Source organism: Haliaeetus leucocephalus, unplaced genomic scaffold, assembly GCF_000737465.1.
Source record: "Haliaeetus leucocephalus isolate CR32 unplaced genomic scaffold, Haliaeetus_leucocephalus-4.0 Scaffold148, whole genome shotgun sequence".
NCBI lineage: Eukaryota > Metazoa > Chordata > Aves > Accipitriformes > Accipitridae > Haliaeetus > Haliaeetus leucocephalus.
Genome location: NW_010972584.1, coordinates 932,953 through 949,818, shown reverse-complemented (window position 1 = coordinate 949,818; position 16,866 = coordinate 932,953). Strand labels below are relative to the sequence as shown.

General features: G+C 43.7%; 3 protein-coding genes across 5 annotated transcripts in view; 2 read left to right on the top strand and 1 right to left on the bottom strand.

Moving 5' to 3' along the window:
* MAPKAPK3 (mitogen-activated protein kinase-activated protein kinase 3) overlaps window positions 1-16,866 on the top strand; it is a 107,727-nt gene that overhangs the window by 29,056 nt on the left and 61,805 nt on the right. The gene's annotated exons all lie outside the window — the stretch shown is intronic.
* The window catches only part of HEMK1 (HemK methyltransferase family member 1), a 149,952-nt gene that overhangs the window by 89,492 nt on the left and 43,594 nt on the right, over window positions 1-16,866 (top strand). The window lies entirely within an intron of this gene.
* On the bottom strand, window positions 7,534-16,647 carry CISH (cytokine inducible SH2-containing protein). The gene is made up of 3 exons (XM_010561568.1): window positions 16,056-16,647; window positions 11,181-11,407; window positions 7,534-10,676 (listed from the first exon to the last, which is right to left on the bottom strand). The coding sequence occupies exons 1-3, from the start codon at window positions 16,100-16,102 to the stop codon at window positions 10,174-10,176; spliced, it is 777 nt and encodes a 258-aa protein (XP_010559870.1). The 5' UTR covers window positions 16,103-16,647; the 3' UTR covers window positions 7,534-10,173.

Below are 16,866 nucleotides of genomic sequence, written 5' to 3'. Positions count from 1 at the left end.
GTCTCTACAAGGCAAAGATACATGTAAAATCAGTGTTCCCTGACATAATTTGAAGTGCTTCCTTTTGTAGGCTTTAATTGTCAATTGCCTCCAAAACAGCATTGCTGGGCTGATTATACAAGTCATAGGAAGGCTTGAAGGCAAGCGTAAAAAAAATAAATTCCTTTATCCTTTGGTTTCCTGTGATACCGTCTTTTGAAGTGCCTGACTTAGAAAGCAAACATACTGGAACAGCAAGGCATAGGGAATATTTATATCTCTGTAGCTGGTCAAGGTAAACCCTATGAGGAGTGTTGACCTCAGCTAGCTACGTCATCCAGTATTAGTTGGGTCGTTACATGAGATAGCTGGCTACCTAGAATCCACCAGTGTCCATAACACGTTCCCTTTTCATTAAGTTATTTGTTTTGTAAATAACTGCAGAGGGAATTTTGAGAGCTTCGTGTTTCTGCTCCAGTAAGAATTAATGATGCTAGGATAACTACAGGATATACAGCATTTGCCGTAAGCCTTTGGGCTTTTAATTCCACCTAAGTAACAGGCTGAAGAGGGATGCTGGCTGCTCTTGCTGGGGGAATGGGAAGAGATAATTAAGAAACAGCTTCTTTGACAGTTACCTATTTCCCTTAACCCAAGCATAAGAAGAGAATGTTTCTTTGGCTCACAGGAAAAGGATTGTCCTTGGTTTAAGAAGCTCTTTGATGGAAGTATTGCTTTTCCGTCACCTAATTCCTTTAAGAAATGCTGAGACAAAGAAGGTGATTATTAGAGTAATAACAGGCCAAAAGGAAAATACAAAATAAACTGAAAAAGTAATGTACAAAATCCTGCTTGTTGTCTCCTGCAAACGGGGCAAGAAGCATAAGCAAGATAATATATTTATTTTTATTGTTTATTAGTCAAGTAGGACTGGATTGATAACATGTGGCAAGGGTTATCTCCTTGTGTTATAGAGTGGACCGTCTCTTTCTGAACTCACCTCTCTTCTCACCCAAGACTGAGTGGAGTATTTCCCCTTCCAGTAGTTGTGATGGACCCTCTCTTCGAAACCATGATTTATATGAAGAAGTAATACCAACATGATGTTCAATCCATATTTTCTGTCAAATTCTGCTAATACACTTTTACGTTAGGAAACAACAGAAGCCAGCATGTGACATTTTCACTTACTACACAAGTCTGTGTCACACTGTGACTTGACACTAACGTGAGTTATTTTGTTTTCAGCTGTGTACCTGATTTGTACTGTTTTGTGTAATAAAGGCTTATCTTTTCAGATAAGACAGACTGCGTTATACAGCCAGGCAGTAGAGAGCTAAGGGATGTAAAAAATAATAGCCTTCAGGTACCTTCTTCACACGGCACATCTGAACAAGAGGGACCCACATACCAGGGTGCGTGCAGATCTGGCTTGTCCCTGCCTGAGACACAGATTGGCAAGGCACGGTGAAATTCTTCCCTTAACCCAGAGCCAAGCTAGAAGGTTATATGCAGCCTGGGGGTGCATGAGTATGTCATATGGAAAATGGTGTGGATGAAGAGAGATGGACTGAATCGAGTAACAGGCAGCTGTGGGAGTGGCATACCAGTCTGGTTTGTGTCATCTGAGTGGTCTACACTGAAAGTGGAAAGTGCAGCTATTCACTTTGTAAGAGAATCAATGACTTGTGGAGCAAAATGTTTCCCCACAACCTTAATGACCAAACTCTTCCTCCCAGCTAATTTTCAGTATGCTGGGGCGCTGAGGTTATTACAACATTCGCACACTCTTGCTTGGAACTGCTGTTTGTGAATACCCCTAAGTCAGCAGCCTGGCAGGTCACAATAACCCCACTCCTCACTCCTAAGGATTTGATCAGCAAGAAAAGGTTTTGCATGCACAAGGAAGCCTTCAATCTCCTATATTCTTGGAATGAAAAGAGTAATATGGAGTCCCCATGTTGGCCCCATGGGGACCATTCAGCACCCAGCTGATCCACCTCATTGCAGCAGTCGTGCAGTGCTATTTTGTACGTGTTCTTTCCAAAATGTTGCCCCGCACCTCTCAGCCAAGATGACTTTCATAGCACAGAACTGGAGGGAAGGGAATTAAAGAGGGGTGAACTGCAAAGAGTCTTAAAAGAATGTAAGGAGTATTCCAAAACCAAAGGCTTAGAAGAGAGGGAGGTATTTTAAAAAAGAGTTACGGAGATTTTCCAAAAAGTTCCCTGGAAATAATATTAGGTCATGTTTTAGGCTTTTTCAGATTTACATTGTAATCATAACACCACCTTTTATTACTACTTAACACTTTCAGACAGGTGCAGACAAATAGCATGTGCACCGTGCAACATGTTTCTTCAACATATTTACAGGCTTGGAGGTAGTGTTTTGAACTCTGCCTCTGCAGTGTTTGGCAATGACTGCGATGGCACTTGCATGATGGGAAGAATCATTGCCAAGTTGGGTAACTTCTGACAAGTATAAACACAGCTCTGCCTTCTGTAAACTAGATTTCAAACCATATTGCTCTTCTAAGGAAGAGACAGTCCTGACATTAAAGACTGTGCAGTCTCTCTGATCAGCTATTAAATCTCTCTGCTGGTTTGCACTGAGTGAGCCTATGAAGAACAAGCAGCAAGGGACAGCTGGATGGGATGGGCATCCCAGGAGCTTAGCACTGGGTCTTGCTGTCTCTTTGTCACAAATATAACCCACATCTGTTGTCCTTAGGACTTGTCATCACTGAAAGCTCTGTCTTAGCCAATGTGAAGTGAGTTTGCTGAGATCAATCCACATTTGTCTGCTCAGTTTTCCATGGACTAATGTTTACATCCCTAAGTGGCACTGCAGATGTTCTGACTGGCATATTTGTAGGTGAATTCAAGTGAACCTAGAACTTAACTGTACAATGCAAGATGAGCTTTCCTTTTGCTTTTAAAAAAGAAATGACCAGACTAGGGTTTATGCATGCTGGTGGGACAGTGTGTGAAGGAAGAGTTTTCTTGTGTTAAGTAAGCTGCACTTCAGTGTAACAGTTTCCTTTCATGACAAATAAGTGTCAGAATTACACCAGGGATAAAATCCTTGTCTGTAAAACTAGGAATATTAAGTGGACCAAATTCAGCCCTGAAGTAAATGAATTCCTGTCATGCTCAACAGGAAACAAACCTGGATTTAGCCCATTTTGTTTTACAGGTTTCATAGGCAGGGCTGTATCAGTAAGAGCAGCACTTCTCCGACAGCCGCAATTGGAAAAGTTGCAGCGTTTCTTCTAGATCAAGGCAATCACATGATGGAGTTACGCAGACTGCCAGGCTGGAGTCCAAGAAAATCAAGTCCTGGCTGAGCTCTGCCACTGATTTTTGGTTGACCAGCTCTTCCTTTGTCCTTCCATCTGGCATATTTATATCATAGGTTTTTGAGAAATACCAAGTCTTTGATTATATGTTTGGACAATCTAATGCTGCGGTAGCCAGTATTATTTCAAGTTTTTATTGTCACTGTAGTTGCACGGGGGGTACATTAGAGCAAATGCCTTTCCTGCGTAGATAGAGTGGTCTCTTAAAATAGCTATTTTTACAAAAATCGATATTGTATTCATTTTTGCAACTCAAAGCTGAGCTGCTGTGAAGTGCAGTTACACTGCATTTAGGAAGCAATGGCTTCCAGGAGAAAACCCTTGCCAGTAAGGTCTGAGAAAGAGGAGCAAAAGGGTGAGAGTAATTCCTGTTCACAGAGGGAAACCCTTTTCTGAAAATCTAGGTTGGTATGTCAGACTGGGAGCAGTTCTGACTGAATACTTTCCTGTGATGGGGCAGGCTGCTTTCTCTGGGGTCTGGTCTTTTCGATATTTAAATTGTTCAGATGATGATTTTGCAAGAATGCAAGACCGGCTCTGTGTGGAGCTGACCTGTGGGCCATCTAGCCCAGCAACCTGTCTCCAGCTGTGACCACTACCACAGCTGATTAAAAGGAAATTGCAAGGACCAAGCTACCAATGATTTGCGGTAAAATTTCCTTTTTCATTGAGTCTCATCTTTAATGAATATTAGCTAAAGTCCTGAAGCTTTGTTGTATTCCCTCCCCTTTACCAATCCAAAAAGCCCTCTAAATTATTATGTTAAGATTAATTGTTATTATGTAAAACCCAAATTGTAGTTTACTTACTTTTCATAGTTTCCTTTTGAAGTTTAATGCCCAGGCTAACAGTGAAGCTGTTAAAATGATTTTTTTTCTATCATCTGGTCTACATTTTGCCTACCAGTAGCCTTTTCCTCTGAACAATATAATTTTTTTTCAAGTTAAAAAAAAAACACTAGTTCTTGCTAAAATTTGGAAGACTATGTTTTTGTACACCCATTGGTCTATGTGATGTGAATCCTGAAAGACTGTAATCTAATTTTATTCCTAGGCCCACTTAGTCATTTTTCTTTAAACTTGTTTTTCTGATGTATAGCGGAGGTGATGATGGATGTCTGATTGATGTTGCAGCACTATGCCTGCTCCCGAGGGCCACTTGCCTTACTTGTTTGTGCAGTGCGTAGCAGAAGCCACACGAACATTGTGTTTCTCAGGAAGTGTAAGTGGAAGATCAAAATGGAGTTCACATGAGGCAGCATTAGCCTCCAGATAAAACCATGCCTCCACGCATTCCTATTCCCTGACACTCTGGCACCCGTGATTATAAAATTTATAAATAGGCAGGACTGGGCGTGGGCAGAAAATACACATGTCTCAAAAGAAATTAGTCTGATTCTGAACGTGTTATCAACGCACTTAGCAACTGCATAGTCCTCTTTTTGCTATCGTGCCGTTAAGCAATACTGGCAGGACTGGGTTCCCTTGTACTCCCTCTTAAAAATTCGATGCTAGGTTGCTGTGAACAGAAAAAGGTAAGAAGATGAATGTTTCTGCCCAAGGTCAGGGCAGATGTCTTTAAATAATATCTCATTTTTACCTTTGGCTGGTTTGTTTCATAAGGAGCTGCCTAGTCTGGTGGGTTTTTCTTTCATTTTCTCCTGTGAATGATAGGTGGGGTTCACTGAAAATGAGATGGACGTTGTGACAATGCTGCTAGGAATTGAGTTGGAAGATACTACTTGGCATCCAAAGTTGCTCTGGCACATCTTCACTGGATATTGCTTTACCCCCTGCTCCAGACCTTTGGACTGCTAATGAGTTCAGGGGTGGGGAAGAGGATAGTGCATTTCTCTGAGGATTGCAAGTGTTTCAGCCGTCATTAGGGAAAGACAGGAAAGGACTGTGAAAATTGGCTTTTGATAGATTTGAATGTGAGAACATGATTTGGCAGAGCAGAAGAGCTATATATACAGTGCCCCGTTAATTTTGATTTTAATTTTCTTATTTTCATAGATAGCAAGTAAGACTGACAATGGAATTTGGACAAGAAATGCCATGTAATACATTGATTGCTTGAAACACCTGACCATGTCTGTTGTAAGAGAATTAAATACACACTGCTGATTCACTTCATTTCTTGCTGGTTCATCTGGCTTGGGCTAAGGGAAGTTGTGCACTTGAGAGTATCATCTGGGGAAAGGTGTAAGATTTCAGTAAGTTTGAGAGGATAGGAACATGTGCACATAAATGTTTTTTGGTTTTTTTCCTTGCATATGTTCCTGTTTCAGAAGGCTGATTATTTAAGACAGAAAATGATACCATATGTGCCTGACAAACTGCAGGGTATTTCTGCTGTGGCAGTGAGCCATGTTAGCATGGTTTCCGTCATAGACTGAGATTTCTATTCCCTATCCTACAGTCTGCTTTTCAGACTGTCAGTGAGGGCTCCACGTCCACATGGCTATCTGTAGTGAGAAACTGCGAAGCAAGAGAGAATCCTACCAAATGGTCCTGCCTTGGTTCAGCAAACTATACAGGTGTTGCTGGGAGGGGTGTTGCAGCTGTACTTCAATGATTATAAAGGTCAGTCTGCATTTCCACGAATGTTCCTGTTTCCAGTGATGTGGAACTCAATTGTAAAAATCGGTTCAGCTTGCACGGAGGTTTGGCACAGGAGTTCTCAGAACACGAACCTGTTTGCTTTAACAAAATGTGCTGAAGATGCAGGAGTGGGAGTCATTAAGATAACAGCTGATGCAGTAAAACCATGTGTGACTGGAGTTATGTATTGGCTTGACTCATGCCAATCGTTTCTGCCTTCAGTCTGCGGAAAGTGAGCCACGGGGTTTCATATATGTAGCTAAGGGAAGAGTTCAGCCCAGCTAAGAAATTAAGAAATTACTTAATAATGTGTCAGAAATGCTGCATCTTTCTTTTCAGTATCTTCCAGGATTGTCAAAGTTCCCTTTTAAAGACGGATGCAGCTTTTCCTTCCTGTTGTTTTCATTTTTCCACTTACTTTGATTGTGTTTTGTTTCTACCCCGTCTAGCTCACTTTCCAGATTTCCTGTAAAACCTAGAGGGACGTGATTGTTTTTGTTAAACAACTAAAATGGGAGCCGATTATTCCATTGCCAGCATTTCCTGGTTGGTGTGCCATGGAAATCTACCCACAGACTCATGTTGGTGAGGTTGTGGAAACAATGTTTGCTAGCGAATGCCAACCCCATGACTGGCATAGGAAGGACAGCATGTGCTTTAGGAATATTTTAAAGCAGTATTTTGAACTTTGAAGTCAGTGGATTCAGAAAGGGAGAATGATGGAGAGGAACTAGTTGAGCTTCTGTTTTTTTCTGAGTGTATTTTATTGTTTCCAGTGGTTGAGAGCATGCCGTGCCTTGCTTTGGGCAGGACTGTGGCATGAGCATCTCTCCTGGGAAGTGAGTGCAGAGGGACCACAGTGGAGTCAGGTACCAGTAGTGGGGTTCCCTTGGTGTATTCCCTGCATTTCACAGAGGCAGGACAGAAGGGGTGGCCTGTCTCCTTCTGACACCATAGGGCAGATCCACCTCCCTGGTGGTTTCCCTACCTGCTGTGTCTGGCGTGTGAGGTGATGAGAAGGGGAAAGGGTGCTGGGCCAGACTGCAAATACAGGGAGGCTGAGGCCCAGCGGCAGCAGAACATGGGGAAAAAGCTGATGCTGTGAGTCTCCCATCCGAAGCATGGTCTGCCTTTCATGAACTCGTCTTTGAACGCTACCGTGAGCATAATTTTTCTTTGGGGCAAACTTGAAGCCTGCTGTAAACCAGTTGCCAAACTTCCAGCTATGTTCCATTTCCTTTCCCCTAGATTGTAATGGTTTTCTATGGCGCACAGAAGCAATAGAAAAATCACTCCTGTGTTTTTTTTTACACCATTAAAGAACGTTCCTTCAGCCCTTGGTAACTTGGGACTTGGAGTCTGCCGCTGCTTGTCTGTGTGCAGCAGAAACCAGGCCCACACTAATGATGATTTTGGTGTTAACTCTCCCAGTATCTGAAGGGCTTTTCTTTTTGTTAAAGGTTTTTGTGTCTTGTTTGAAAAAGATGGTCAAGGGTTTGCCCGGTCTTCTTGGGGAGGATTTCTGTGAATAGGAAATGAATTCATCCGTTTGGATTTTACCAAAGACTTTTACATCGAGTGGCTTTAAAATATATTTAAAATGTTTATTTAAAATCCAGGTCAAATGATTTTTAACAAACTGTGTCAAGATAGAAGAAACTGACTTTTCGGAGTAACTGTATTGTTTATTCTTTGTATTGCAGTAGCACCTAGAAAACCCTATTGTGCTAGATGCGGAACAAACATATAACAGAGATGGTCCCTGCCCATATGAGCTTACAGCCTTCAGGTTAGCCTCTGCATCATCCTGCTGGGGGATTAACCAGGCATTCATTCTCATTACGTGCTTCTGCCATTTTAGCTGGGCTCTCTTGGGGCAATGAGGTCAAACCTGCCAACTTGATTTCCTCATTACCCCCACCGGAGAAAAGATCAAGTAGGACACAAGTTTCAGAGAGCTGAACAACTTGCCTTTTCCTGCTGTACGTTTCTCAAGCTGACTTTTCACACGCTGTAGATACCAAGCCTGTGGCTGAGCCATGTGGGCTTCCTGAGATCACTGCTGCTCCTTGAAGAGCTGTGGTTTCCTTGTTCCCAGTGTCCTCAGGCAGATAGAGGTGTTTGGATAAAAGGAAGCCTTTTCAGTGGTTTATGGTTTATATTATTGAAAAAAAAAAAACTTTTCTGTTTTTGTTTTGCCTTCTAAGTTTTCGTTTCTTTCAGTACCTTCCCATAGTTGCTGCCATGTGGGGCAGGGGGGAAGGATATAATAAAAAGCAAACCTGACATCACACATGCACGCTGTCAATCATCAAAGTATCAAAAACAAAGCTTGCAAGAGCACAAATTTGTATAAATGTGGAGGAAAAAGAAGAAGGAAGGACACTGACTAAGCACATCAGGCCATCTTGTCCCTCTGGGCAGCTTTAAATTAGGGTGGAAGAAACTCCACCCATTTTTTGAGCTTGTCTCCTGGGTCACCATCCCATCCTTTTCCACCTCCTCTCTCAACCCTCTGGTATAGCTGGGATTTGTCTCTTCTGATTTATCGAGCCTTAGAGAGACAGTCCCAGAGAGGGATGAATGAGGAATCCTTAATATTGGTTCATGCTTGATCAAGTTATGGGGTCTTACGGCCAAAAGATAATTTCTCTAGACCTATCTGTTCCCTTCTCTACTCTCACTTGGTGGCATGGACTGGCTCCTACAGGCTGGGAAGGTGATGGGATCATGCGAATGAAGAGGAAGGGGCAACTTCTCTGTCTATGCTTGTTTTTGGACAGATCCCATCTGCTGTTTATCCCCGCTCTCTGCAAAAGAGCAAGGGAGAGACCCTGTGCTTCATTTGCAGGGGTGTGAAAGGGATGGGGGCATGAGAAGTAAACCCAGAGCAAAAAATCTAATTAAGGATAACAAACATGCAAGTCAGAGAAAGGGAGAGGAGAGGACTGGACCTTGGCAAACAGAAAAGTTGAATTGTGGTTTCCAGTGTGTGCTAGAGCCTAGCTCTGATTGAAGCTACATGGCTTGTGAATAATGCTGGCAGAAGCGGAGCAACTGGCAGTTTGGCATTGTGTTAGCAGAGAGGAAGGACAGCTCTTTCTACTGAGATGCTTCTAACTTGTTACCCCCCAGAAATAAATAAATAAATAAATATCCTGAAGCTGTGTGTGTCTTAGGTGCAGCTCAGCAGAGCTGCCTCCGAACCCCTGGTCAAGGAGACCCCTGTTCTTGCCCAACATCTCGCAAGGCAAGGGCAATGTCAGGGAACAGCACTTTCAAAACGCAAGCCGAATGCAGAGTGCTCTGAAACCAAATCCCTCTGCCTGCAAATAAGGAAGCTGGGTTTCTGATTACTCGTTTCTAAATGTTTTGTCACAAACTTCCTTTGGAAATGGGGAAGATGAAAAAAAATGGGATGAGTGCTCCTTGGCCCAAGCTCAATATCCAGAATCTCTCCTTAGAGCTCTCAAGGAAGAAGGGCTTCCTCAAAGAAGTCTCCTGTCCACAGTCTGCGATGCAGCGTGCATCTCTGGGAGATGCACAAGCTGCTACCAGTGTGCTTTGAGGTTATGATACCCGGCCCCCTGTAGCTAAGGAAGAAAAAAAAATATTCTTTACCTCTGTAGACGTGGGTCTAGATACAGTCATCTGAGTCCCACATAACCCAGAAGTCTGGGGGAGCTTGGATGTGGACTCCTGTGACCTGTTACAGGGACAGGCTCAAACAGGTACTATTTGGATGTGAATCTAAACCCAAATTCCCACAGATTTTTGGCTGCCAGTTGGCTGGGAGCCTTTTTTCTATCTCTAACTCCACAAAAGAAAAAGAAACAAAAAACTATAAAGTAAAAGGTGCTTTTAAAATACCATGAGGAGAGAAACTGCCATGGAAATAAATAGCAAAAATAACAATGTTAACACTTGCGGTGTCACAGCAACTCTGAAATTCAAGTAGTGTGCACATGCCTACAGCACTTTCTCACAGCCGCTATCGGCGCAGCCTGAGGTTCAGAGCTCAGATTGTGTCCCGTTGTTCACTGAAACAACCAACTCCTCCCTGGCGCTGGAATGGATTTAGAGAGAAGGGGAGAGGAAGGATGGATGCAGTCTCTGCTGATAATCAGGTCTTTACTGTGCCCACCTGATGCCGCGCTTTAGCGGGACAAAGACACAAAGTTCTCTTATTTCTGTCCCTGTCTGTCATGCCTGAGATGTAATGGCCATGCTTCAGAGCTGGAACGGGTATTGCTTCAAATAGTCCCCCATCCGCCTGGGCAGAGGGAGCTGGTCCACGTCGGCTGTAGACTTGTTAATCCGTAGCCGGCACAGGTGCTGTAGACTGGGGATGTTGTCTTTGCGGCTGAGCGGCCGGATGAGTTTCAAGTGTACTGCAGCTGCTGCCATCTCTTTTTGCATGGGAGGTAGAGGAGACGGAGGCGGGTAAGGAGCCTCGTTCTTGCTTTCCATTGTGCAGGACATGACGTAATGCTGGATGAGACTGACCACATCTGGGAAGGCCAGGATGCGAGGTTTGGACAAGTAGTTTGAGTCTAGCCGGAACTTGCTGTCAGTGTATTCGATGCGCACATTGGTGGGACCTCGATTTGTCTTGACGGAGAGTGTGAACAGGTAGCTGGGGTGGGTGCTGTCCCGTACCAGGAAGGTGCCCTCAGGCATCTTTTGGAGATGCTGTTTGGCCTCACTGGCAGTGATAGATCCCCAGTACCAACCTGGAAAAGCATCCCAGAAAGAACTTGTTAGGGAAAGAACATATTAAAGAACTGGCAGTATATTTAGGGAAGCCTTGAAGCCTACTGAGTTCAGGGCCTGGGAAGCAACCAGGCCCAGACTTGGTGAGACCTTCAGAAACTAAGACCATGTCAAGTTCTAAGGGTTTCCTGCCTATGCTTGTCATTGCTGCGCTGGGGCTTGGGATGAGTACTTTTGTAGCTACTGCAGTTTACAGAGAAAGAGGGGCCTTTTTGCAATTCTTTCTCCTGATTCAGTTAAAAAAGACAAAGGTTTTGCTTACGCTAGTAATAAATTACTTCATGACTCAAGTTTGTAGGCTGAAAATACGCTTGCTGCATCCACAAGAGTCAGCCATGGCTGCGACAGAACCAGGTTCCTATCTGAAGTGGGATCAGGAGATTCTTCCTGGAGCTCAGATTGCAGAGTTGGCTCCCTGCTCCCTATAGCCTTCTGATCCCGTGGCTTTGTGAGTTGAGCCTTACCAGATTCTCGCAGGTAGGAGAAGGTTTTTGCAATGCAGAGAAGGTCTTCTTCAGGGTCTCGAGTCCGAGGCGGGTTGCTGTCTGGAACTGGTGCTGCAAAGGCAGGCGTGGACTCCTCCTGGAAGGCCGTAACTGGGAGAGGCTGCATGATCGGCTCTGACAATTCCACGGCAATGCCCCTGAGTGACAGTCTCCTGATCTTTTCCTCCGCCAGCAAAGGATGAGGTCTGAAATGAAGGGCATACTCTGCTATTTTGCCTTGCCTGGAAATAGGTTGCAGTGTCTGTTCAGTGCATGCTACATTGTACTACAACACGTTATGTTTTATAAACAGATCCTCAATATGATTATGTTTCAAACAGAGAGAGGCAAGAGGGGAAAAATTACACAGCTAAAGATGAGCCCTTAAACAGGGAGAGAGAGTTGGCCTATTTTACCTTGTAAAAGGTGGTCTATCTTGCAATTTAGGTTGATTTGAAACCTGATAGTTTTAGATGTTGCCTTTTAATATGTAGTTTCAGAGGCAATAAGGATCCTAGCAGCATTACAGCTTCACTTGCATCATTACAATGTTGGAGCATTTTTTTTTCCTGCCAGTGGGTTTGTTAGTCATTTGCTGTAGTATAATTAGAAGCAGAATTGGGAATAGCTTGGGTTTTGTCCTACCTGCTTTCTGCTCAAGGTTGACCTGATCCTAAATGTGTCTGTTTGTTAGAACTCAGGGTGAGCTGATCTTGTAGTAGAATAATGGGAATTCTTGTTTTAGCCAAGCCTGTGCACTACATGAACCCTAGCTTTCAATGGCATCACAGAGATTTCAGTGTGACTGTAATCCCCGCAGGATTACAGCAGTAGGAGGTTCTGCCACGGCTGGGCTGCAATGAACATTAATCCCTCCGTGGCCTAAAGAGAGCACTGGTGTAGCCATTCAGCATCTAAGTGCAGTTTCACAAAGCCTGGAGCTCTCATGGGCCATGGGTGCTCCCTCTCTGCGGCATGGAGATTTCTAAAGGAAGACAGAGCTCCAGGGGGAAGATGGATGTTGGGGGCCAGGGAAGTCTTCGTTCCCAGGCAAGCTCCTGAGTAAAAACATTCGTTTCTGTCTTTTCTTCTAGGCTCCTTGCCTTTGTGTGCCCTGTACTGCTGCATGTCCTGTGTTATATCCCCCACATGCACTCACTTGCTTGAGACGTTCTTTCAGACACTTAACATAAAAGGTGGCTGGGTTTCCAGAGAAATACAGCACAGTCCTCAACATGAGACCGGCACAGCACCATTGGAGCTCAAGGTGATTGCAAAAGCAGCAGCCACCTCCTCCCTCATCACTGAAGAGAGAAGTGGAAGGAGACTCTGAAGTCATAAGCACTACCAATCTTCCTCCTTCTCTGTGCTTTATGTGAACAGTGACACTCTAGGTGCATACTTAAATGCGTTGTAAACTGATCTGCACCTGATCATAGCTGCACTCCACCTTCTCAAACTGGTGAGTTTCAAGTATGGGATGGGGAGCAGGAAGAAGGGATTTGGGGGAAAAGTAGATTAGAGAGAACCTGAAAATGACTTCACAATGATTTGTGAGTGAGAGCCACGATCAGTTCCATGACTCTGCATTTCGAATAAAACCATATAGGTTTGGAGTACGGTTTTTGTAAAACCACTGGTAAAATTGAATCTACAGGGAGACAATTCTTGCCTGTGCAATACATAGCCAAAACCCCGCTATTGTGTTGGTATTTAGAAAAGAACATTCTTCCTTTTTCCATACGTCAAATCACATTTCAGAAGTATCTACTTGGCATTCTTGGCATTTGATTCTCATTTCCTAATTTCTATTCAGGGGTAGGAAGCCAAACCTAGTAAAAGTGATTGCTGGCCCTTATCTTCACCAGGCACCCTTGATCACAGGGACTGTGTTTTCAGTGGCTTTCACAGAACAGTGGATCTGAATATACTTTTATACCTGGAGATTGCTGTTGGGAAACCTCTTGAGTTCTCTTTTAAGTCCCACCTGAGTGATATTTGTAGGTGTCGAGGGCTAAATTTTTAAAGGTATTTGGATATCTCCCTCTTAATGTCATGGTCTTCACAAAAGTCTAGCTACCTGCCTTCTTGGGGAAAGGAGATTCCTGATTCTCCATTTCCCCCCTTCTTGAGTAAGGAGGACTATAAACCAGATCTTTCCCTGTACTGAACCTAATATAACAGTTCGCGCTGTGCAAAGAGGGTGTTAGGCAGGACTGTTGGCAGAGCATTCTCTCTCAGGTGTGCTCTTATACTGACTGTTCACTGAGCTGAAAATGACTGTGACCGATGTTAAGTAAAATCAGTCCTGCACTGCTTACTGCCTGCTTGCTCCCCAGAACTTGAATACTGCAGTCCAAATTCCAAATCTCTCTGAACTTATATTCGCCTGGAAAATTTTTCTGGCCTACCCTGTGGGGAAGTTTTTGAACGCAAAGAAAACTTTTCTTATTCCTAGCATGGAAATACTTTTTTTCTTTTTATATACCTACTTTGGAGAGGAAATTAGGAATTGGCTAAGAGACTGGGAAGGAAGGGAGAGAGAGCAAAGCTACGTGGGGAAATGTACTCCCGTTTCATTGCAGGAAGTTGTTAATTTAAAGGGCTGTACCAGTTCACAGTTCAGTCCTCCAAAAGACACATCAACTAAGTGAATTTGTCAGTAGGTTTCTTTTACAGAGCCACTGTGGGTCTCTCTGAAGCAGAGCCCACATGTGTGAGATGAGGTTTCCCACTGTTCTCCCTCTCTGCTGCCTTATACTTCCTGCCACCTGAAGGTGAAGGAGCCCATGCAGTCACCGTGGAGATTCTTCCACTGCAGCCAGAGAAGGGCCATGCTTATACTCTTCCTATTTTCCTTTTATATACCTGCCATATGCTTCTCTCTCCCCTTACAAAAAGTCCTAGTGCAGCTGTAGTCTCGAAAGAGCACGGTGGGATTGGGAATTCTCGTAGACCAGGAGGTGCGGGTGTCCTAAACAACTTTGTACATAGGTTGAAGAAAGAAGAGCTGCTGCTGTGACCAAACAGAGCAGCTCCAAGTCCAGGAAAGGGAGAGCAGAGGGATCAGTGAGTAATGGCAGCTACAACTTTTAATGAAAGTACATTTACAAGAGGGTACAAGGGGGATAAGAAGAGTTTACTGGGATGAAGACATGTTAAAAAAGGTATGCTGACATGAAGAAGCCAGCCCTTTAATGGGGCAAAGTAAGTATTTGAAAATAATTAGTGCTTGTAAGAAAGAAAGTAGAGGACAGACATGGAATATCAGGACTGAACAGAGTAAAGTGTTAGTACAACAGCTGTGATGAACAAATATATAAAATTTGGCATGTCTAGCTGGTAGCCTGTGTGGAGTCTTGAGAGAAACAGCAAATGAACTTCCCTGGGCTTTGGCAATTAGTGTTTCAAAAAGCCTTGGAAAGCCAAGAAAGTTCAAGAGAATCAGGTATGTCTGATACCATTTAGTGTTAGCTTTGCAGTTACTTTGCTGATAAGCTAAACTTTGTAACACAGTACAAATAATAGAAGAAAAAGCGTGTCAAGCTGCTCTCCCTTCCATCAGCCACGTCCCAAGACTCCCATGGGAGCTTGGTCTGAATAGGAGGGAGAGTATGGAGTCCAGGATATATGAAATCCTAGAGGATAACAAAAGCCACACAATAAATGGTCATTAAAAAAAGATATAAAGAGACAACCACCTACACATCTGGCTACATAACAAGTTCTTAGTGGGTGAAGGGAAGCAGTAGCTCTGGTGCATTAACCCTGGAGAAAAGCTTCAGATAAGGGTTTCACAAAGCCTAAGCTGAAAAATGAATTCCCTTTGCCGTGGCTATAGGAACTGCAGCAGTAGACTGAAAATGAGAGTGACAACAAGCCCGCCTGAGGAGTAGGAAAGTATTGGGAAGCATGAGCTCTGCTTGGCTGTGGAACAGATTTGGGGGGGAAATGGCAGAAAAATGCCTGTGCTTTAGTCATTTAAAGCAGACAAATGGCAAGGCAAATGCATTTTCTCTGAGGAAAATCCACTAAGTGCAGGAGGGATGGGTAATACTGACGTTACGGCTCAGGCTGAAACAAACGCTGACACTTTCCAAATATGCAGCATGTGTAAAAAATGCTGGATGATTCCTGGAGACCAGCTATTTATGTGTGTTGATGACCTGAGCTGATCGTAGAGACATTTGAGTGCCAATACACCGGTACCAGACACTGATACCAGAACAGGGACTTGGATGTTACCTGTTTCACTGAACAAAGGTGCTGTAATTATGCATGTACTCCCTATGGCTTTCATTCTACAGAATGTTGTGTATGGGTAAGTCTGTATATATGTATGTACGTACATCTAATCTTACCCATAAAAGCAGCAGAAAAATGAAATCATGTGTTTAGCATAAATATTTACTTAGAAATAGACAAAGAAAATCTGAACTCCAGGGAAGTTTTTCCCTTTAAGTGGTTTGTTTCCACTGGGACATTAGGGAACACCGACTGCGTCGGGGCTGTGTCCCCACTGGTGCTACACACACACGCCACTGAACAACACGCTCCAGGTTTTTACTCATTTTTACTCCCCCCCCCACGGACTTTGAGCACCATGTAGTTTTTCAGCAATAGAAAGCACGGAAATCGGGAATACTTCATGGTCCCGTGATCTTTGGCCATAGACTCTAAGAAGCAGACACTCGGGGGACACAGGTAGAACTCAGCACTCGGCCAGCGTAAGTCATTCCCCTTCCATTACAATCACACATGGCAAGTCACACGAGCTGAAAAACCGTCCCGGAGAATCTTACTAATTGCAATTATCAAACCACAGCTTTTAAAAGAAGGCTGTAAGTATCTTACCCCTGAACACAGAGGATCATGTCACTCCTGGACCAAGGGAAAAGCATTAAGTCTTCAAGAAGGTGGGAAATGCTTTCTCCTCTCCTCTTTTTCTCTTCTCGTCTCCTCTTTCTTGGCTTCCCAGAAGGAGCGAGGTAGTTCCCGCCTCTGGTTAGGGGTTCACGGTAAGAGAAGGCTGGAGAGTCCCAGCAGAGCCCTTCCGCAGTAGCTTGTGTTTCAGACACAGAAAAAGCCAAGCAGAAGGCGGATCGGGCTGCCCGAGAAAGACTTTGCAGATTGTTTAGCAACTTTGGCTGGGAAAACGCGTGCACTCTCAGTGCTTTAGAAAAGAATATGTTCTTGTTCTGCTTTTTCAGAAAAGAGCAACGAAAAAAGTTGTAAAAATAACCAGAGAAATGGGAAATTACATCTATTTAAAGAGGAACTAATCTTCCTTCAGAGCAATCTCTTAGAGAAAATATTCAGAGCACTCTGAAATAGTAATAAATAGATACCAATAAATAAGATCTCCCCGAATGCTCGGGGGAGGAGAGCCGGCAGAGCAGCAACCTGCTTTTCCACCGACTCCTGAAGTAATGAAGCTCCGCAGAAAAAAAGACGACCAAAAAAAAAAAAAAAAAAACCCAACCACCAAACCCTACTAAGTAATCTTTTGTTTGCCCCTTTTAATCTGTTCCAGGAAGTGAGGGATTCCTGGAATCGCATTGTATTCACATCACTCTTCCGATAGCAGCCACGCGGAGGGAAGGAAAAAAAAAAGAAAAAGAAAAAAGAGAAGGTATAAATAGATGTGTCCGTAACGGCCGGGGGG

Bases quoted from the DNA above. Each gene is read 5' to 3' on its own strand.
- CISH (XM_010561568.1), bottom strand. From the start codon at position 16,102: ATGCTTTTCCCTTGGTCCAGGAGTGACATGATCCTCTGTGTTCAGGG. The intron at 11,408-16,055 runs GTAAGATACTTA...CCTTCATTTCAG, and splicing joins ATGATCCTCTGTGTTCAGGG to ACCTCATCCTTTGCTGGCGG. The intron at 10,677-11,180 runs GTAAGGCTCAAC...ATGCTTTTCCAG, and splicing joins CTCCTACCTGCGAGAATCTG to GTTGGTACTGGGGATCTATC.